General features: G+C 37.3%; 1 protein-coding gene across 1 annotated transcript; it reads right to left on the bottom strand.

The window, feature by feature from the left end:
- Positions 1 to 1,220: 1,220 nt before the first annotated feature.
- Positions 1,221 to 22,675, bottom strand: LOC127541391 (RNA polymerase-associated protein RTF1 homolog). The gene is made up of 3 exons (XM_051966676.1): positions 22,435 to 22,675; positions 20,276 to 20,494; positions 1,221 to 3,377 (listed from the first exon to the last, which is right to left on the bottom strand). The coding sequence occupies exons 1-3, from the start codon at positions 22,673 to 22,675 to the stop codon at positions 1,279 to 1,281; spliced, it is 2,559 nt and encodes an 852-aa protein (XP_051822636.1). The 3' UTR covers positions 1,221 to 1,278.
- Positions 22,676 to 23,342: the final 667 nt, after the last annotated feature.

Raw genomic sequence — 23,342 nt, 5'->3', positions numbered from 1 at the left:
TGTCCATTAGTTCATGTGCCAGGAATCTAATAATTCCTGTAAGCTCTGAAGTACTGCAGAAAGTCTCATCAACAATTTTTCATCTCAAGGAACCCAATGATTCTTGCTGGTTTTTCAAGAACTAAAACAGTTTCATCTTGTCTTAGGAAATCCAATGATTCCTGAAGCTTTTAAAAGTCCTTTTAACAGTCTCATTGTCAGCCATTTGATTCTTTCTCCATCTGTGGAAATATAAGCAGATCCTCTTCCCCAAGCAGTTAACCTATCTAATTCCCTTCTATTGACCACTTTTCGGATTTCTCCTCATCATCTGATAATTACATTGGAGCCATTTGCACTGGATATTGCCTTATTGTCTTAAAAGGCCTGTATTCTTCCCAACTGTAATCCTGATTGCTTTTCTGTTGGTTGATGACATCAGAGTTCTGAATTTCTAAAGTCTCTCTGGGTGTAACCTCAGCTGCTATCATGCCCCACCTGTCCTTTGATTGATACTTTAGAGCTGGGCCCTGCCTCTCATTCCTCTGGGTCAATATACATTTAGAGGCCCAGTGAAAGCCTCCATTACATTTTGGACATGGGGTTTGGGGTTTTCTCTCACCCCGTCTTCTCACTCTATCTCCATATCTACAATGAGCTCTCAAATGTCCAACTTTTCCGCACCGAAAACATCGACGAATTTCTCTAGAAATCCCTTGCCAAGGGGGACACCTCCCTCTTAAAATGTAGTTTTTAGTAAAAAACTAAACCAGTTTTCAAAAACTCCCTTCTGCAGAGGTGGAGAAAGAGAAGAAAGATGGAGAGGAGAGCAGGAAGACTGCAGGTGACCAGTTCCCATCCCTGCCAGCACAGGCCAGGTGCTGAAGCTGAGGGCCATGCCCAAGGTGGTGCAGGGAGAAGCTTGCCCGGGGCTGCTGCCACGCCCACAGGCTGTGGCAGGAAGCCTGACTCTGCCATAATACTAAATACAGGCAGAATGGTCCAACCAACTGTAGTGATGACAAAATAAAAAAAAGTAAAATGCAAACTGAAATAAGACATGGATAAAACCCAAGAGAGCTAGACTCCACACAGGTGTGGGGCAGCAGGAGGGGAGAGAGAGTGGGCGGATGAGGGAGATCTATACAGTAAATGGTTTTATGTTACAGATGACTGGCAGTTTAAAGAGTCCCTTCCCAGCACCCCTGCTACTCCCAAAGAGGGCAAACCAAGAGAGAAGAGGAGAAGAGGAACATCACCGTGGTGCATGCAGGGTCCGAAACAGCAGGCTGGGCTTGCTCAAATAAGTCCTCGTCGTTTCTTATAATCTTCTAAATTCAGAGACCTTCTTGGAGCACCATCCTTGGCTGGGGGAGCCTTTGAGGTGATGGCCAGTGTCTTTGATTCTGAACTGGGAACTTGCAAGTCGATCTTCACATCAAAATCATGCACTTTGAACAGGTCCTCTGAGAGGTCCCTGGCTGACTTAGAGTTGATGTCTTTGTCCTTTCCTTGACCCTTGTTCATCTCCTTTGGAGCATCTGGTAATGCCCCAGAGCCATATTTTGCATTCAGCTGAGCAAGGATGGCCGCTTGAACAGCAGGGTCTCTGGAATTGGAGACAAGAGTTGGTTTGCACTGCCGCCTAGTGAAGGGGTCCATCTGTTGATTTTTCATGTTGTGACTTTCAGCCACAAGGGCTTTCTCAGTCTCAACTATGTTCCATTCCCGATTTCGTTGGTTGATGTAACTGATGGCAGAAATATTCTTTGTTCGTTGCCGATCTAGGGCCTCTGCCCTTTCCTCCAACTCATTCAGTTGATCTTGGATTTGTTTAGCCTTGTCTTGGTCTCCCAAATCTTCTGCCATGGCCTTCTCCTTCAGAAGCTGTGTTTTTTTCATGGCATAGTTGGGGGGAGCTTTTCTGAATCTCTCTTTTTCTTTTACAATCTCTTCAATATCCTGATCATTGAATTTATAATTCAAAGCTTCTTTAATGGATACTTCCTTCTTGTTGATTTCATCCAAGGTAGGTAGCTGCATGCCAGCAGAAAATACCGCTTCTTTCCATTTCATAAATTCACTTTCTGTGAACTCTTGGTTTGAGACAAACTCCAAGCGGAATACTCGCTGGTCATTGCCATGCCTCAACTGCAATCCTTTATTTGTCCTAGTGCCACCCAACTGATAAACCTTGGCTGTTTCCACCACACCAGTGATTTCAGCAACCCGATAGATAGGTTTACTGTTGTGGTTCCCGATGCCAATTCGTACAAAACATCCTGTAACTGTCTTAGCAAAGAAAGGCATGTGACACCACCGTTCCAGCTTGTGCCGAGATAACCGCGCTCGGTTCAACTCTTCAGGCAGAGAAACTGGCTGTGATTTTGGAGGAACCTCTTCCTTTTCTTCCTCTTCATCAGATGATGTCGTCCTAGATGAACGATCTGTCTTCTCACTGGACTTATCGTCCTCCTCTTCCTCTTCATCGTCAGAGTAAACTTCACTTGTTTTTAATGGTTGTTTTTTGGCAAGCAGCTCAGCTGTTCTATTCTTCCGTTTTTCTCTCTCTGCTTTCAGTTCTTCCATGGCCTGAGATTTTTTGTCTAGTTTTTCATCCCGCTTGGAATGCTGCTCCTTATTATGGGACATAACCTGGGACTCTTGAATTTGTATAAGTTTTTTCTTCTCTTGTTCTTCTTCTTGTTTTTTCTTTTTTTCTTTCTTTTCTTTCTTCTTGGCCATTTTTAATTTCTTCTTAATTTCAAACCTTCTCTTCAACACCTCTCTCTTTTCTATCCTGTTAAACAGTTCCTGTTCCCTCTCCTTCTCTGTCATTTGTTGTAAACAGGCCCTATCTTCTTCATCTCCCATGAGGTCTTCTCCATATCCATCATGGAATTCCTCATCCTCAGAAGAAGAATCTGAATCTGAGCTGGAGGAGGAACTGTTACTGTCGGAGTCAGATACTTCACCTTCTTCAGGGGCTGAACTCTCAGCTGAGCTGTCTTTGTCAGAGCTACCTGAGGAAGCAGCTTTGTTTGTCTGTTTTTTCATGGTTCCCTTCTTCTCTATCTTCCCAGTTTTTCCTTTTTCCTTATTTTTTGAGCCTCCAACTGTCCACTCATCATCACTGTCTGATGTTTCAGAGTCCGAAGAAGCTGCAGGCTGACTAACAGGTTGCTCCTTCTCCTCAGAGTCACTACGTTTCCGTTTGGCTAGGGACAAGAGCTCCTGATCTAGGTTCTCGTCACTGCTGCTGTCCTCCGTGTCCCAGACGATCACAACGCGGCCTTTCCGCTTCTTGACCATGGTGGCACCCCGGCTCCTGCGCCAGATGCTGCTGCCCGGACTCCCCTCTTGCCCCACGTTGGGCACCAAATTGAGGTGATCTTGTTCTCAAAACGCAGCCAGGTGATAAAAGTTCAGATCTTTTATTATCTCCAATATAGCCCAGTTAGCTTAGAGGTCTATAGGCTATCTCTCTGCTTGGTTCCAAGAGCTCCCTCTGAATGTCACCAAATCCAAAGGTTTTGTCCTTCAGCCTCTGCCTCTGCTTTCTTCAGCCTCCAGCCAGCTCATTCCAATGAAATCTGATCAAGAGCCTCTGTCTGTTTCTTTTATACAAGAGGGAGGAATTGTGGGATACGAGAGAGAGGGATTATGGGTTTTCTCCCATAGTGCTCTCTGGCCCAAAGAGCTTCAAGGGAGGTGTGAACACAAAGGTGTAAACACAAGCATTGTACTAATTAGTTCTACTTAGTACCTTGTTTCAGGTTCTGGCCAAAATCTTCTTGTAAGATTAGATCAACTCTAATTAGTTAGCAGTTAGTAAGGATTCCAACAGAACAGGTTAAGTTCATAGGACAAAATAGCCAATGACTTAACAATCTAGTATTTGACAAATGTAGAGGGCCAAGTGTACTTGAAACCAATAATCTTACAAAAAGGTGTTAACTCAGTGGAATTAAGATAATTATTCTCTAGTTTACATGTACTTTGTACTTAGTATAGTTCTACAAGTTGACACCTATGATAATATACTTATAATAAAATATATAAGAGCTAAGAGATGTGGGAGGGAGACAAACTTGGAGATATACAGAGAAGACAGGATTGGAGGCTGGAGGCTGGAGGACAGACTCAAAAATAAAGACCCTCGTGGTGGCTGTTCTGTCTCCTTCACAGTCTGTCTCCATTGCAGACAGCACAGTCACTGGGGGTTGCTGACTCTTCAGGCAGTGCAGACTCTATCTGGCAGAGAATCTAGGGCAGTATTGGCCACTCTGCCCTGGTTACAAGCCATTAGATCAGCAGAGAAGTTATAAAACATCCAACACAAACACAAAAGGTAAACAGTAAACCCCAAAATGCCAGAATCTCACTGGATCTGGCCATGCCCACTCAGCACCAAGAGTAAACCAACACTAACCCAGCCCAGCTTCAGCCACTCGGAAAACCTCCCCTGCCCTAAAAGCAGACCTTAACTTAAAAAAATGAGTAAAAAAGTAAAGAAGACTCTGAGGATTGACAGCTTTGATGGTGAAAGAGAATAACAATTTTCAAACCTTGAGGAGACTAAAGGCAGATTGTCTCTCAATGAAGCCCCAAAAGGCAATATGACCTGGTCCCTATCACACAAGGCTCTTCTAGAAGAAATTAAAAAGGATTTTAAAAGAGAGTTACAAGAAAAAATGGGGAAAAGAAATGAAAAATTTGCAAGGGAGTTTGGAAAAGGCAACACAGAAACTATCTGAAGAAAATTCACTACAAAATAGACTTCATGAAATGGAAAAAAGCATATAACTCATTTAAAAAATAGATTTGATAAAATGGAAAAAGAAAGCAAGTCCAGGAAAAACAGAATTTGTGAAACAGAAAAAGAAAATAACTCCTAAAGTTGATTTTTTAGGATTTTGTAAGTTTATGATCACATATTCTGCAAAAGGTGTCAGTTTTGTTGCCAAATCTAAGTCTGCAATTTATTTTTCTTATTTTATTAATAGAGATGGCACTTCTAATTCAATATTAAATTACAATAGTGACAATGGGCTTTTTTCCTTTACCCTTTACTTTATTGGAAATACTTCTAGATTTTGATAAATTTAAAAATTTTTTTCCATTGAATTTTTTGTTTTTCTTTTGCCATTTGATCAATTCTATGGGGGGCGGGGAGGGAATTTGGCTATTTTTAATGGTATTTTATTTAATATTTTTGAGTAGCTTTTATCAAGCTTAATCACTCTCACTTCTTTCTCATTTTTTCTCCAGTACCACTTAAGTATTTTTAAATGTTTTGGAAATTCTCATTAAGCTTGTCTCCAGTTTGCACTTTTCTTTGAGATTTTGCTTGTTGTTGTCACATTACTATTTTCTCCTGAATTTACATCTTGATATTTCTTGTGAAAAGATGAAAATTAATATTTTCTCAAGTTTCTGCAGCACTTTATTCTCCAGTGTAACTGAATTCATGCTATATTGATTTTTTTATATTTGAGTCTGTTATCTGCCTAAAGTTATCTTCTTATATATTTAATTAGACTTAAGGAATTTACCTTTTCCTCTGTATTAGAATAAAATTAGATTTAGAATTAGAAAAGGAAAATTAGAATTAGGACATTTGTTTATCTGTCTTTGAAGCTGACCTAGTATATCCCCTTCTCTCCCTCCCCAAAAAGTTTGCTTTCCCTGTCTTTTCTTTTGTCATTAAAGAATTTTTATTTTTTTCAAAGAGATAGAAAATCCAGGAATATTGTTCCTAAGTAAAGATTACAACATAGAGGCAGCTTGTTGGTGTAGTAGATAGAGCACTAGCCCTGAAGTCAGGAGGACCTGAGTTCAAATCTAACACATCCTAGCCTGTGTGACCCCAGACAAGGGCAAGTCACTTAATCTTAATTGCCTTAGCAAAAAAAAAAAAAAAAAAACATGTATTAGATGGGGCCTATAAAACATTTAACATTATTAATTGTCAGAGCATAGTAATAGCAGTCCCATAGGGGTGCTAGACTACATTCTTTAAAATAATTAATCATATTGTATACACTCCCATGATACTATCTATTCTGTAACCAAATTCACTGTTTTTCTCGCCTACCAAACTCTTTCTTCCCAAGACTATATGGACTCCAGTTAGTTGATTTTTGAGAGAACATAGATTTCATGTTTTTATTTTTTGGTATTGCTAGCCTAAATAATTATTTGGTCATTTTCAAACCAACTTCTCCCAGTTTAATGTAATTTATAAATTAGCACCTTTCCCCATACTGGCTTTTGTTTGTTTGTTTGTTTGTTTGTTTTTCCAGGTTATTGTTTAACTTTGAATTTTATGTTAAAGTTGTGCAGTCCTCATCTTGATGGGAGGGGATGGAAACACAAAAGGCAAAGCTTTGTGCTTTTTCATGTTGCTGTCTCCAGAGATTTTGGAGAGCTTTAAGTTTCCAGTGCTATTTTTTGCCTTTCTTTGTATTTCCATTGCTTAGCAAGGTGCCTGGCACATAGGAAGTACTTAATAAATGTTTACTAAATATAATGATCATGAAGAAATACCCTCATGCAATAGATGTTTAATGTTTTATTTGTGGAATAGACACTTTATTTCGCATTACTTGATATACCTGATTCTACATGATCTTTAAAATATGAGTGCAGAATTTCCTACTGTATACAAAATAATACAAAAGTTGAATGGACAATAACTTGTGAAACTTCAGAAAGAGAGAGTGAAAGATAGACACAAAAAGAAAAAGACAGAGGGATATAGATAGAGAAATAGACAAATTGTAATAAAACAAAGTAGACAGAAAATTATTTTGGGATTTGTCTTTGAATGGATATAGGAAATTCTCAGCTGGGAAACTCTCTATATCAACATTAAGTCCCAACTGCTCTGTAATTTATAGTCTTAAAGAGTTGTCTAAGGCAATCGAGAGATTAAATAATTTTACCTAAATCACATTGCCAATATGTCTCAAAGATGGGTTGTGAACTTAGGTTTCTATCTTCTTGACTAGTTTCCTATGTGGTTCATAGCACTTTCTCTTTATGGAAAAAAATGAAGGAAAAGAATAAATAAAAACATTGCATATCTTGATGGTTTTGAGGGAATATGTGAGTTTCATAAAACAATAGAAAAACTGATGAATAATCTAAAAAAATTTGGAGTTTGACCCTATGTTTTAGGTTTCTTTTTCTACCTCCAAGAATGTGAAACTTAGAATCAAGCTCAAGGACCGGGAAATCATGAGACTTCGATTTGATGGAGAGCCTTGCCTATATTCAAAGGGATGAGGATCATCTGCATCTTGATAGCATCAGGTCTATGCCAGGTCTCATGAGGACAATTCTGACAATGTTTAGGGAATTGGCTGAGCCTGCACAAATCACAGGTGTATGGAACAAACGACATTATTAAGCTTTAGCTGAAACACATATGTTCAATTCTTAAATCATAATTAAATAAATATATTTCTTTTTTTCCCCCTGAATTGTTCTAATGACATTGTTTTAATGGAAAATTAAACCTTTTGTTTGGCTTAATGATGTTTTAATTTCAGGGAAGAAAGAAAACATTTAACCTTGCTAATTTTTTCACCACAGTAATATCTGACAGACGGTGTAGAGATCCTGGATGCTGGCACCACTAATGAGCACTAAAAGGGCTTGGCTCTGTCCCATGTCTCATCCTGTGCCATCTAAGCTTGATAGTGGCCAAGACCAGCAAACAAGCCATCAGGTCCTAATATGTCTAATTAGATACAACTGGCCTATTATAGGGGTGATGATGGTGGGTCATCATCATTTTTTAACAAATGCTTAATATTCGAGGCATAAGATTCAATGGGAGAAAAATTTTAGATAATTCCTTTTTAAAAGTTCATCTTTTTAACATTTCCATAAAATAATAAGCCTACTTTCTTTGATTTAAGAAGTACTTTAATATGGTATGAATCATTTACAAAATAGTAAATTAAAGGCTTATAATTTTTAATTAAAGGGGGAAGGAGATGGAAGCTTGTTTTGACACTTGTTATTACATCAATGTAGTATAAATCCCATAAGGAAACTTCTTTCTTGCAAACTGATAATTCACATAATTTATAAACATAAAGAGTGAAGCAGGACAATGAGAGGTCAAGTGCCTAAATAATATATTCAGAGGCAAATAATTATTATGTGTCAATCAGGGCTTAAACTGATCGCAAATTCTATATACAATGGCATGCTATCTACCATTCTTCATTTTACTTTATTTTTAATAAATTATTACCAAATAATGCTTTTAATGTTTATTAAATCAATTATCTAGTGTCACACAACAAATAAGTAAAAGACGATGGATTTTATTAAAGTTTTGTCTCATTGTTTATTGAATTTAAATCATGTTTGTTTTTCTTTAAATAAGTACTTTCTCTAGTGTACTAAAATATGACTTAAATTACTCATATCTTCATATCTCACAAGCAAGCCTCATTTCTACTCTCCATCATCATGTTAATTCAAGTTTTATTATCTTTTCTCTGTATTATTACAAAGCACTACATTTAGTCTTGTTCCATTCCAATCTCACGTGTGCCATACTTTAATGAAGATAAATGAATTATTATGCATATAATTAAATAAGTATCTATTGTCCTTATATATAGATATAATATATAGAGACATATAGATAGATATCTATACATAAAAATATCTATAGACATACAGAGACAGAGAGAGATACAGAAACAGAGACAGGGACATAATTCCTACTAGAATTTGAGTCATATGGCTATCTAGAGGTAAGAAATCTGGTCCACAGTTGGCTAAGTGAACATCGGATTCTCACTAAATTCAATATTAACCTGGTGAGTCACAGTGGATGAAGACCGACCATGATGCTTAAGAATGAGAAAACTGGCTCTTGTTGGGAAGGAAACAGGCCAAATTTTCTTGCAAACATACAAATTTGTGAATTGCACCTGTACTTCCAACCTGGACAATTTAGGAAAAAAGAGAAGGGAAAAAAGGGGAAATAAGAATAAGAGAAAATGAAAGAAAAATATAGAGAGGTTTTAGTGGATTGTAAAGTCAAAAAAAAGTCATTACTATGATGTGGCAGGTAAAGAAATTAATCTGACTGTAAACTTTGGCAAAGAGGCATGGGATTCAGAAAGGACAGTAACTATTACTGATATATTCTACTTTGGTGAGATCATAAATATAGTATCTTTCCTTTTATTATGGTTGCCAAATTTTGGAAAGTTATTGATAAGGTAGAATACAGAAGAAACTTAGATAATCAAAAAAGACCACAGTCAATCAAAGAATCCAAAAGTATTTATTAAATGCTTACTATGCCCCCAAATGCTTTCTTTCTTTTCAGCTCAATATCAGAGAACTGGGATGTATTTACTTTAGATTTGGGTTTTGTTCATATATCAAAACTCTAAATAAGAATCAGGGGTATAAAATAGATCACGTATAGGACAACTTATTTGTTTTATTACATATAAAATAATAATAATACATTATGATTTAGTTAGTTCCCATACACACAATATATTCTTAATGCAAAAGGCTGGCAACCATGTATCAAAAGACAATCTTTTAAGGAGCCTTAAAAAATGCTATTATATTCTGCCAAGAATTTGAGAAACGATTTTTGGTAGTGATGAATAGACATTCTACATTTAACTTGATCTTTTATCAAGCCAGGGAGAAGGTTGGGATCATCACCCTTCCTTTGTCCCAAGATGATCTTTTGGAGATATAGAGAAGAAAATTTCCGGTATAGTTTAAGAACATTAAGAGTTCCAGATGTCATGAACCAACAAAGTGGTCCACAAGACTAGTCACATCTATCTTGGGACCACTGTTCAGTCAACTTTATATGCAGAAAAAGAAAGAATAATGTAAAGAACAAAAAGAAGAGGTAAGTAGGACCTTTGGGTTTGCCAAGAGCGATCATGTGATTTACTTGTGAGCATGATGAGGGAAGGTTGCCCACCTATTTTCTTTTCTCTTCAGAAAGAAATTGAAATGGTCCTGAAGTAATTAGCAGGTATGAATCAGCTTCACTTATTTAAGACATCTTGAATCATTGACTCTTCAGTTCTTTTTTATATTTTAACATTTTTAGTTTCCCTAGTTACATGAAAAACAATTTTTTACATTTGTATTTGCGGTTTTAAATTCCATATTCTCTTCCTTCTTCCCCACCCCACCTACTGAGAAGACACATGTGAAACTATGTAAAACATTTTCATAAAAGTCATATTGCAGAAGAAAACATAAATCTACCCCCAAAAAAAACCTTCAAGAAAAATAAAATTAAAAAAAAAGTATGCTTCAATCTGTATTCAGACACAATCAGTTTTTTTCTTTGAATATTGATAGTATCTTTCATGATAAGTTCTTCAGAGTAATCTTAGGTCATTATATTTCTGCGAATAGCTGTCATTCATTGCTGATCATCCCACAACATTGCTATTACTTTGTACACTTTGTACTGTGTATAGTTTGCTTGAGCTCATGTAGAACTTACTAGGTTTTTCTCTGAAAGCAACCTACTCATCATTTCCAACAAAACAATAATATTCCGATAATTGCATTTCTTAATTTATTCAGTCATTCCCCAATTGATGGGCATAGTCTCAATTTCCAATTCTTTGCCCTGAGAAGAGAGTTCCTAAAAATATTTTTGTACATAGATGTTCTTTTACTTTTTAAAAAATATCTTTTAGGATTCAGACCTTATAGTAATATTGTTAGGTCATAGGAAATGCATGATTTTGCAACCCTTTGGGCATAGTTCATATTTTTGATCATATATTTTGATCATTTGGAGAATGGCTCTTAGTTTTATAAAATTTACTCATATATTTGAGAAATGGCACCTTCATCAAAGAAACTTCCTTCAAAATTATTTTCATGATTACTTTTATTATGTTTCTCTTTTGTTTATTTAATTCTCTTTCCTTTCATCTTGTCCCTCCTCAAAACTGTTTTGCCACTGACCACCCCCTCCCAAAATGCCTTCTCTTCTATCAACTTCCTCGTTCTTGTATCCCCTTCCACTCCTACTTTCCTGCAGAATAAAATAGATTTCTGTATCCATATTGTTTGTATATTATTTCCTCTTTGAGCCAATTATGATGAGAGAAAACTTCACTCACTCTCCTACTCCCTCTCTATTCCCCTCCACTATAAAAGCATTTTCTTTGCTTTTTTATGCCAGATAACTTATGCCATTATACTTTTCCTATTCCCTTTCATAGAATACATTCTCCTCTCACTTCTTAATTTATATTTTTAGATATTATCCCTTCATATTCAAATCACACCTGTGCCTTCTGTGTGTGTGTGTGTGTGTGTGTGTGTGTGTGTGTATAATGCCATAAGAATAAGAAAGTTCTTATGAGTCACAAGTATCATCCTCCCATGTAAGAATGACAATAGATTAACCTTGTTAAATCTTTATAATTTTCCTTTCCTGGTTACCTACTTTCATGTCTCTTGAATCCTATATTATCTATTCAGCTCTGGTCCATTCACCACAAATGTTTAAAAATCCTTTATTTTGTTGAATGTCCACCTTATCCTCTGAAGGATAATACTTAGTTTTAATCCTAAATCCGTTGCTCTACATGCTTGCAATATTTTCTTCTTGACTTGTGAGTTCCAGAATTTGGCTGTAATTTTGTCTGAAAGTTTTCATTTTGAAAAGATTTTTTTCACAAGGCATTTGGTGGATTCTTTACATTTTTCTTTTACCCTTTGGTAAGAGATACAAAAGCTTGTTGAAAAAAAAAAAATCAAAGCACATATTAAAAACTAGAACAGGGAAAATGGAATGACTCTATGACTCTATGAAACATCAGGAATCAGTCAAACAAATTAAAAAAAGATGAAAAAAAGGAAGAAAATGTAAAATATCTCATTGGAAAAACAGTCAACCTGAAAAATAGATTAAGGAAAGATAAGTTAAAGCTTGTTAGTTTATCTAAAGGCCATGACCCAAAATAAGAGCTTGAATAGCATTCTTCAAGAGATTATCAAGGAAAGCTGTCTTGATATAGTAAAACCAGATGGCAAAATAGACGTTGAAAGAATCCAGGAATCACCTCTGGAAAAAGATTCCAAAACAAAACAAAACAAAACAGAAGGAACATTGTTGCAAATCTACAAGGAAAAAAAATACTACAAGGTGGCAGGGGGGAAATTTTGAATATCAAGGAATAATAATTAGGATTATTCTTGATGTGGCAGCTTTTACAATAAAAGATGGAAGGACTTGGAATACCACATTCTGGAAGAGAAAGGACCTAGAATCAACTAACCAGTGAAACAGTGTCATCTTTTAGGGAAGGAGATGAATTTTCAAAAAAAGTAAGGGATTTTACATCATTTGTATTGAAAAAAAAAAAAAACTAAGCAGAAAATTTGATTTTCAATCACAGGACTCAAGAGAAGGATAGAAAGGGAAACAGGAAAAAAACTATAATTTAAAGATTAAACTGTTCACATCCCTACATGAGAAAATAACACTTGTAATTCTTGACAAGGGTATCATTTGTTGAGGGCAGTTAAAGGGCATATACATAGTTGGAGAATGTGGGTATGAATGGATTCTGATGTGATATCAAAGAAAAAGACATTAAGGGGTGGAAAAATAATTGTACTGGTAGGAGAGGAAATAAAAGGTGAAATAGGATAAAATATATCACGTGAAGGACAAAAATTTATTACAACAGAGGAAAAGAATGAATGGGAATGATCGTTGTTTAAAGGTAAATCTCATCAATTTTGGCTCAAGGAGGGAGTAACATAATGACTTATTTGGGTATAGAAATGTATTGTACCTGATTAAGAAAGTAAGAGGAGAAAGGGGAAAGAAAAGAGAGGAGCTGGGTAAAAGGAAGAGCAGAAACATTACCAGAAAGGGGTAAAAGAAAAGGGGTGATGGAAGGGAGGGCAAGTTGTGGGAGGGGCAAGAAACAAAGTAATACCAAGGAGGGACAGGGTGGAAAAAGAGAACAAAAATATATACAGGGGAGAAAATGGGAGGGAGGGAAATACAGAGCTGGTAATCATAACTGTGAATGTGAATGGGATGAACATTCCCATAAAATGAAGGTGAATAGCAGAGTGGATTAAAAACAAGAATTCTGACTTCTTGAGATAGAGCCAAGAGGGCAGAATAAAGTCAGGAAACTGCTCGGGCTCTCCTAGTTTTCTTTGAAACTGCCTGAAACAGAGCTTCTGAACAAAGTCTGGTGGAATGAAATCCCGCTCTAGCTCATGATAGACCTTCAAGGAAGGTCAGTCCCAAAAGGGGGTTCAGTCCCTCTCAGAAAGACTCAGAAAAAGATAGTGAGAGGTTCTTACTCACAGAGATCAGCATCTGAAACCCTCAGTCCTGGATTAGCGAAAGAGCACAGCAAGGGGCAGCCTCCAGTCTCAGCTCAGGAGGCATCTTTGGGAAACAAGGGTGTGTCCTGGACAGAGCAGGCAAAGCTCACCCTGCAAACACAAGGGATGCTGTGTTCAAAGCCAAGGCTCAGAGCCATGCAGGAAGTTTGGGACAGAGCAGAGCTCCCCCTTAATAGTGAAAGAAAGAAAGAAAGGAAGAAAGGAAGGAAGGAAGGAAGGAAGGAAGGAAGGAAAGAAAAGGGAAGAAAGAAAGAAAGGAAGAAAGGAAGAAAGGAAGAAAGAAAGAAAGAAAGAAAGAAAGACCACAGAAATCTATTATAGTGACAGGGAAGATCAAATCACAAACTCAAGAGGATAATATGACCCCAGAGGAAATCTCAAAGAATGATATGAATTGGTCTCAGACCCAAAGATGCTTCTTGGAAATACTCAAAAAAGGGCTTTAAAAGGCAAATAAGAGAAGTAGAGGAAAAAATGAGAAAGAAATGAGAGGCGTTCAATAGACAGTCAATAGCTTGGAAAACAAAGGCAATTCCTTTAAAAATACAATTGGTTAAATACAAAAAAAAAAAAAAAAAAAAAAAAAGTCCATTGAAAAAAATAACACCTCCAAATGGAAAAAGAGAAACAAAAGTTGACTGAAGAAAATCACGTTAAAATATAGAACAGGGAAAATTGAAGCTAATAACTATAAAAGACTAGAAGAGTCTGTCAAACAAAATTAAAAGAATGAAAAAAAAGAAAGAAAATATGAAATAACTCATTTGAAAAACAGCCAACCTGGAAAATAGATTCAGGAGAGATAATTTAAAAATTATTGATCTATCTGAAGGCCATGACCCCCCCTCCCCCCCAAAGAAAAAAATAGAGCTAGATAGTGTTCTTCAAGAAATCATCAAAGAAAATGTCCCCAATATTTTGGAAACAAAGGAGGGAATAGTCATTGAAATTATCAAACAATCACCTTCAGAAAGGGATCACACATGGAAAACTCAAGGAATTTTGTTGAGAAACTCCAAAACTACAATCTCAAGGAAAAAAATACTGCAAGCAGAAAGACAAAAACAAATATCAAAGTGCAACAGTCAGGATTACCCAGGATCTGGCAGATTTTACAAGAATCAGAAGGCCTGGAACACAATAAAAGGCAAATTACGTAGGGTTAAAACCAAGAATTAACTACTTAGGAAAACTGAGCATCCTTTTTCAGGGGAGAGATGGAGCTTCAAGTGAGAGATTTTCAGTCATTTACATGGAAAAAAACAAAACTGAACAGGATATTTGGTCTTCAAACACAGGACTCAAGAAAAGAATAGAAACATAAATAGGGGAAAATATATATTATTTATAGGTTATAATGTTTACATCCCTAGATGGGAAAATTATATCTGCAACTCTTGAGATTTATATCTGTTACTGGGGAAGGCAAAGGGTACATCACATGGATGGAGGGGGTAGTTGTGAATGGACTCTGATGGGAAAAAGACATTAAGAAATGAAAAAAAAAAAAAAAGGTCTGTACTGAAAGAAAAGAAAAGGGAAGGTGTAATAGGACAAATTAGATCATAAATAAGAGACATAAAATATACAATTCAGGGAAAGAAGAGAGAGGGAGGAGCATTGTTAGAAGTTTGATCCCATCAGTTTTGACTCTAAGAGGGAATAATTTAATCATTCAGTTGGGAATAGAAATTTATCTAATTCTGTAAAGAAGTAGGAGAGGAAAAAGGAAAGATAAAGGGGGGGAGAGGGAGGCTAGATAAAGGAGAGGGCAGAAATACTAGGGGAAAATAGGTAAGAGAAGGGGGAAAAGGGATGATAGAAGATAAAGTAGTGGGGATGGGTGGGTAAAGAAAACAATACTGAGGACAAGGTGGAAAGAGGGAACAAAAGTATATCCTGGGGAGAGAAAATAGAATAGAGGGAAATATAGAGCTGTTAATCATAACTGTGAATATGAATGGGATGAACTCTCCCATATAATAGAAGCAAATATCTGAAGTGGATTAAAAAACAGAATACTATATGTTGTTTAGAAGAAATTCTTTTGACATAGAGAGTCATAAATGGAGTAAATAAAGAAAGGAGGAGGAACTATAAAAGCTCTAGTTTTTTTCATAAAAAATAAATGAAAAACCCTTATTTCATTGAATATTCATCTTTTCCCCTGAAAAAAATGCTTAGTTTTGCTGAACAATTGAATCTTGGCTACAGTCCAAGTTTATTTGCCCTCCAGAATATATTCCAGGCTCTTCAATTACTTGAGGTGGAACCTGCTAGGTCCTGGGTAATTCTGATTGTGGCTCCTCAATATCTGAATTGTTTCTTTTTGGCTGCTTACAGTATTTTGTCTTTGATCTGATAATGATGGAATTAAGCTACAATATTTCTTGGAGTTTTCATTTTGGGATCTCTTTCAGGAGGTGATTGGTAGATTCTTTCAATGGCTATTTTAACCTTTAGTTCTAAAATATCAGGGCAATTTTCCTTGATGATTTCTTGAAAGATGTTGGTGAGACTATTTTTTCATCATGATTTTCAGATATTCCCAATAATTTTATATTGTCTTACCTGCATCTATTTTCCAGGTCACTTATATTTCCAATGAGGTGTTTTACATTTTCTTCATTTTTTTCAATTTTTTTGTTTAGTTTAACTGATTATTGATGTTTCATTGAGTCATTTGCTTCCATTTGTTCAATTCTAATTTTTAGTGAATTTTTTTCTTTAGTTAGCTTTTTATCTCTTTTTGCATTTGGCCAATTGAACTTTTAAATGAGATGTTTTATTCTTGGATTTTTTTTTCCATTTCAGAAATTCTATTATTTAAGGAATTGTTCTCTTTTTTCATTTTGCCAAAACTATTTTTTAAGGAGTCATTTTCTTCAGACAATTTCTGTGTTTCATTTTCCAGAGCTCTCATTTCCTTTCCCCGTTTTTCTACTAACTCTCTTTTTAAGATTCTTTTTGAATTCCTCCAGAGAGCCTTGTGAGATGGAGACCAACTCATGTTGCCCTTTGGGGCTTTATCTGGAGATGTTTTGCCTTTAGTTTCCCCAGGGTTTGAGATCTGCTCTTCCCTGTATCTATAAAAGCTATCTATATATAGTCAGAGCTCTTTTGGGGTTTTTTTGCTCATTTTAAAGATTGAGGTCTGCTCTTAGGACAAAGGGGAGATTGTTCCAAGCTTCCTTGATAGCAGCTGACACTGCTGTGGGGCTGGAGCTTCCAGCTCCCTTCCCCTGCTGGGTGGGCGTGGCCAAGCCCACTCCTTATGCTGGGTTCGGGAGCTCCATTTGCCTTCTGTAATTGGTTGGAGCTCTCCCAGCTAGTCTGCTGACCCATTGCATCTGAACCAGGACTGCATTATGCTGCTCCTGTGCTGACCAGCGAACCCCTCCCCTGTGTCTGATTGAGATAGACATTTCCTGAAGTTCTTCCAAAATATCTTCTGCTGGAAATTAGTTACACTCCAAGTATTTGTGGGTTCTGTCACTCCAAAACCCTTCAGAAGCTTGATCTGTGTTGCTTTGAGGAAAGCCAGAAGGAGCTCAGACAAAAACCTGTGTATTCTCTGTTCTTCTGGAAAGCATCTGAAACTGTGCCCAAAGAGCGTAAAACTGTGCATACCCCATAACCCAGCAGTGTTCCTACTTTACTTGTATCCCAGAGAGATCATAAAGGAGGAAAAGAGACCCACATGTACAAAAATGTTTGTGTAAAGACGCTTTTTATTTGGGGCAAGAATTGGAAAATGAGTAGATGCCCATCAATTCCATCAGTTGGGGAATGACTGAATAAGTTATCACTTTGTAAAGATTCCAACAATGGTACATGAAAGTAACGTAATATTTTTCTATATAAAATGATGAATAAGCTGATTTTAGAAATATCTGGAATGATTGACATAAACTGATACTAAGCAAAACAAGTAAAACCAGGAATACACTGTACACAGTAATGGCAAGATTGTAGGATAATCAGTTATAACAGACTTGGTTCTTCTGAGTGATTCAATGATTCATAACAATCCCAATAAACTTTGGATGGAAACTGCCATTCGCATCTAAAGAGAAGTATAAAGACTGAATGTAAATCAACACATGTTAAGAGTTCAAATGTTGGAGTTTGTTCTCAGAGGACAGCCGGTTTAGAGGCTTAGAGCCCTTCGGATGTCTCCAAATTCAAAGGTTCTGTCCTTCAGCCTCTGCCTCTGCCTTCTTCTGCCTCCAACAGAGATGGAAGATCTCTCTTATCTCCTTCTGGGGAGCCCAGCACCAACTTGCCACGGAGAGAGGGCTTCTGGCGTAGCTCCACTGAAATCCCAAAAGTGTTCTCTGCAGCAGAGTCGTTTGTCTCGAGTCTAGCACGATCAGCCAGCCAAGAGGAAAAAAGGTATTCTGCCATAGATCCTTCATCGCTGGCTTTTTATCTGCCTCTTCTGAGAGAATGGGATTATGGGTTTTCTCCCATAGTGCTCTCTGGCCCAATGACTTTAAGGGAGGTGTGAACTCTCTTGAAGTTAGAAAGTGTACTTTGTGAAGCTAGCATACTTGTGGAGTCCAATGAGTAAAGGTGGGAACACAAGCCTTGTCTTGATTAGTTCTACTTAGTACCTTGTTTCAGGTTCTGGCCAAAACAACTTCTTGTAAGATTAGATCAACTCTAATTACTTAGCAGTTAGTAAGGATTCCAACATCTCCTTCTTTCTTTTGTTTTAAAACATAGGGGGTTTCTGAGGGGGTACACATAAATCCATCAATATGGGCCAGAACTTTGTAACAGATATACATGGTATACATAAATCCATCAATATGGGAGGCATTATACATAATTTACATGAGCACATAGCAATATAACACAGGCTAGTAGTAATGTAACAAATAACAAGAATCAATCTGAAAATTTACACATGTCCATAAGTCCTAGAAACAGTCCAATAGGATTCCATTGTCCATTAGTTCATGTGCCAGGAATCTAATAATTCTTATGAGCACAATCAGCAACAGAACCACCCGATGTTTCTTGGGTCTTCTCCTTTGTTTCAAGGGTCTGCTCCATCTTTCTGCGATGGACAAGGCGAATGCGGCTCGTAGGCACCCATCTGATTCCTTCTCCACCTGTAGAGATGCAAGCAAATCCTCTCCCCCAAGCAGTTAGTCTATCTGGTCCCTTCCATTCACCACTTTCTGGGTCTCTCCACATCACCTGGCGATTATCTAAAGATAGTGGAGCTGCTCGCACTGGACACTGCTCTTCTGGTGGGTTATAAAACCTGTCTGCTGGAGCCAGTGCATCTTTATCAAAGATTAAAAAATTAATGGTATAGAGAACTAAATTTAGAAGTTCTCTAGGGTTACCCGTGGCTCCTCCTTTCTTTTGTTTTTGGAGGAGTGTCTTAATGTCTCTGTTTCTTCTTTCTACTATTGCTTGACCTTGAGGATTGAAGGGTATGCCAGTAGTGTGTAGAATCTTATATTGTGCACAAAAGTGTTCAAAATGTTTGGAGGTATATGCCGGTCCATTATCTGTTTTTATTTCTTGTGGCACACCCGATTTCCAAAAATTAATAGGAGATATCCAATGGATGCGTCCAGTATTAGGTTTAACTACCAATCAATTGCAACCCCTATATGACATTTTAAGGGGAGACACGGGGGAGAGGAGAATCTTTACCTAGGATCTGTCCCATTTCAGCCAAAAAAGGTTGTACTCACTCAGTTCCTGGTCACTGGAGACTTCTTCAGTGAAAGTAGGGTCCTTGGTTCCCACGCTTGGGCGCCAAAATGTTAGAGTTCAAATGTTGGAGTTTGTTCTCAGAGGACAGCCGGTTTAGAGGCTTAGAGCCCTTCGGATGTCTCCAAAGCCAAAGGTTCTGTCCTTCAGCCTCTGCCTCTGCCTTCTTCTGCCTCCAACAGAGATGGAAGATCTCTCTTATCTCCTTCTGGGGAGCCCAGCCACACTTGCCGCGGAGAGAGGGCTTCTGGCGTAGCTCCACTGAAGTCCGTCAAAAGTGTTCTCTGCAGTAGAGTCGTTTCTCTCGAGTCTAGCGCGATCAGCCAGCCAAGAGGAAAAAAGGTATTCTGCCATAGATCCTTCATCGCTGGCTTTTTATCTGCCTCTTCTGAGAGAATGGGATTATGGGTTTTCTCCCATAGTGCTCTCTGGCCCAATGACTTTAAGGGAGGTGTGAACTCTCTTGAAGTTAGAAAGTGTACTTTGTGAAGCTAGCATACTTGTGGAGTCCAATGAGTAAAGGTGGGAACACAAGCCTTGTATTAATTAGTTCTACTTAGTACCTTGTTTCAGGTTCTGGCCAAAACAACTTCTTGTAAGATTAGATCAACTCTAATTACTTAGCAGTTAGTAAGGATTCCAACAAACACATGTTATGTTCACGTTTGTTTTTGTTTTTCTTTTTCTGTCATGGTTTTTCCCTTTTGTTGTAGTTTTTCTCTCTCTACATGATTTATAAAGAAATATGTTTAAAAAAAAAAAGAAAAGAAAAGAAAAAAGAAGGTACATATATGGGGAAAAAACTTTTTTTTTTCTCCACATGTAACTGGGAAAATGAAAACAAACAAACTAAAAATAAATATTAAGTCTGGCTCTGCTTCCAAGATAGAGGGTGTAATGTCTCAAGCCTTAGGGGTCTTGGGCAGCTATTTTCAGAAATTTTTCTATTTACCTGTAATTTTTCAATTCTTTCAAAGTGTTATGACCCAAGAAGAAGTGTATTTGAGTGACCATGAGCACTTTGTTCTGCCCTGAAATTGTTCTACTGTGGCCATAAACTCTAGTGGATTAGTGTCGTCTTTTCTTCCTTTTGTTGATGGGCTGAGACCTCCAGAAACAGATGCTACTGCCTCCTCCCTCTCCTCACCAGCCACTTCAGAGGCCCCTGGTCTGCAGTCTTTCCAAGGCCCTCTCACTTTCATCTTCACCTCCCAAGTTGTCTTCCATGTCTGTGGCCTGTGAGCTCTGAAAATGGCTCCTCCTGATTCAGAGGCTCCAAGACCTGTCCCTGGCTTGCTAGGGCCAGAACTGCACCAGCACTGGACACGACTGTGCTGGACACCCACCCCAGTGCAACGGATCCTTCCTGATAACTTACAAAGTTGTGTGCACCTGGAAAATCATTCTGATCCATTTTTGTGGGTTCTGTCACTCAAAAATGTGTTCCCTCTGTGTTTTCAATCCATTTCTTCTATGTGGGATCAAAACAAATTCTAACTTACCTTAAACTTGAAGTTTTTCAATAAATGAAGCCATCTTCATTATCTCTCATCCTATTTCATCTTATTTAATTTGAATAAAACACCCCCGTTTTCTTTAACTGATTTTCATAAGGCATGAACTTAAGGATCTTCATTTGAATTACCCTCCTGTGGACACTATTTTGCATATCTGTACCCTTATAAATTGTAGAAAGTAAGGAAAATTCTTCAGATATAGAGTGATTGTAGTGCATTTACTATACCAGTCTATTAATGATGACTACATATTAATGTAACTAAGAGTTAACTTTTCTGTTTTTCATGCCTCCTAAGTTGTTTTTCCCCCTTGGGAAGTACCATAATTCTAGGGAGAACCAAACCCTATAAGTTTGAAAATAAAAACAATCACTTAAAGATTTGAACGGTATTGGTGAAAGGGGAAGAAGGTGATGAGTAGAAATTGTGGCAAGAGTTAATGTGATTGAATGTTAACACAGGTGTTGGAGACCAGAAAAAAAAAGAAAAAAAAAAAAAAAAGCCCTAACTATTTAGTGTACAGTGTAAAATCAGAAATGAAAAATAAATGAAGTAAAAGCAACGGGGATTTAAAATCCACTTTGTGAGGCTGTATTTGCTGTGACAGTTTATTAACTTGCAAGGCTAGAGATCTAAAAAAAAAAAAAAAAAAAAAAAAAAAAAAAAAAAAAAAAAAAAAAAAACTCTAAACAAAAGATCTATCTAAATATTTACCAGAAGCCAAATGGAATTGTCACAGAGACTCAACTAAGGCCTACCTAAAACAGAACATTAGCATTTCAAGATGATAACATTACTTGATTGATTCATTGAGTGAAAAGGTTGAGAGAAATCCTATCAAACTGTATTCAGGTGTCTGGATAGACTACAAATGTAAGTAACAGTTAAAAGGTAGGCTATATAGTAGGTACAGCCTGTGAATGACAGGTGGAAAAATACAACACCATTAGGATGCTGTCCAAAGATATTTTAGAAGTGAGCCTCAACCCCAAACTAGGTAAATCATTTAACAGATTGGAGTTTTTCTTGGGAAGAATAATGGAAAATTCTGGCAATGAATTGAGATGACTTGATTTTTCTGATCTAAAAGTTATCTAAATTCAAGATCAGAGTGTTTTTATGTTGTGTTCCTTTTATGTCTTGTTATAACTGGATATGAATTACTATTGTATTTTAATTTTCTTGCTTCAATTCTATCCATTAATCATTTATTAAGCACCTATTATATGTCAGACTGTATGTTAGGCATTGACAAAATCAATTAAGTCTTTTCCCTAAGGGAAAATTATTATGATATGGGGGCCAAATTATCTGTCTGTCTTTCTGTCTAATCTATCAATCCATCTATCTATCTATTTATCTATTTATCTATCATCTATCTATATATCCATCCAACCATCTATCTACTTATCTATCTATATCTATCTATTCATCCAACTATCTATCCATCTATCCATCTATTCATTTATCTATCTATCCATCCATCCATCCATCCATCTATCCCTCTATCTATCTATCTATCATCTATCTATATATCCATCCAACCATCTATCTACTTATCTATCTATATCTATCCATCTATTCATCCATCTATCCATCTATTCATCTATCTATCCATCCATCCATCCAGCTAGCTAGCTTTCTTTCTTTCTTTCTTTCTTTCATTTTATCTATCTATCTATCTATCTATCTATCTATCTACTGGTAAGTATGTTCAGGGAAGACTAGCACCTCTGGTATGAAGGCTGCTTTCCACCGTTGTTGTCCACTTGATCCATCTAATTTTCACCTGTGACTATCCAGACCCCTGTACAGTGGTCATGCCCTGGTACGCCATTTGGCAGGTGGACTGAACCAGGTGGAGGGTAACCAAGGGGGTGAGCTAAGGGAATGTCTATCCCAGCATGTGAAGCCTTTCCCTGTGACAATGGGCAGGTGAGAACACTTGTTCCAGGGGCCACAAAGGCAGCTGAAGCAGGATCACGTAAAGCCTGGTTAAATATCAGAGATGTCAGTGTCATGGACTGCATTTTGAGCCATCATCTGCCATCTTGACTCTGCCCTGCCAGGGGACTGGGATGCTGGGCAGAGAGAATGAGAATACCTTTTTGCTGCTCTATCTCACTTAAATCCAATTTTTCCTTGAATAAAAAGTCATCACCCATATTATGTTACCATTTACCTATCTTAAAGTCCTACAGCAACAGAAAAGTAATGAAGCAGCAAAAGTGGATACACTGGGAGCTATAATCACAGCTCTGCTCATGGGCAGCCCAAGACATAGGGTCTTCTCACTGGAAGTAGCAGCGAAATTTGGCAGCCCCTGGGTAAGAAATGCTCATCTTCAAGAATGAGGAAAAGGCTAGAAAAGCACCCTAAAATGTCTCCTTGCCAAATCCCAGTCTGATTATTATGTCTGGGGAGGATCCTACATTGTAGTTCACACACACACACACACACACACACACACACACACACACTGCACAAAAACTTGTGCAAAAATAATTCCACTCCACCTCAGTACATGGAATGTGGGCACATTTATAGACAACATAAAATCAGGTAGACCTGAAAGATGAACAGCTCTTGTTGCAAGAAATTTCAAGGGCTATCTCATCTAAAAAGCAGCAAACAAGGCTGGCAATAGAAGCCAGATTACTGAAGGTAAAACTGGATACACATTTTTCTGGAGTGGCC

Source organism: Antechinus flavipes, chromosome 6 (assembly GCF_016432865.1).
Source record: "Antechinus flavipes isolate AdamAnt ecotype Samford, QLD, Australia chromosome 6, AdamAnt_v2, whole genome shotgun sequence".
NCBI lineage: Eukaryota > Metazoa > Chordata > Mammalia > Dasyuromorphia > Dasyuridae > Antechinus > Antechinus flavipes.
The sequence above is the reverse complement of the archived record's forward strand: the minus strand, read 5'-3'. Positions and strand labels throughout refer to the sequence as shown.

Excerpts from the sequence above, each read along its gene's own strand:
- LOC127541391 (XM_051966676.1), bottom strand. The coding sequence starts at position 22,675 with ATGCAGTCCATGACACTGACATCTCTGATATTTAACCAGGCTTTACGT. Across the intron at positions 20,495-22,434 it reads AGGGGTCTGGATAGTCACAG|GAAGGATCCGTTGCACTGGG; the intron begins GTGAAAATTAGA and ends GTAAGTTATCAG. Across the intron at positions 3,378-20,275 it reads AGGGGCCTCTGAAGTGGCTG|AACAAGATCACCTCAATTTG; the intron begins GTGAGGAGAGGG and ends CTGCGTTTTGAG.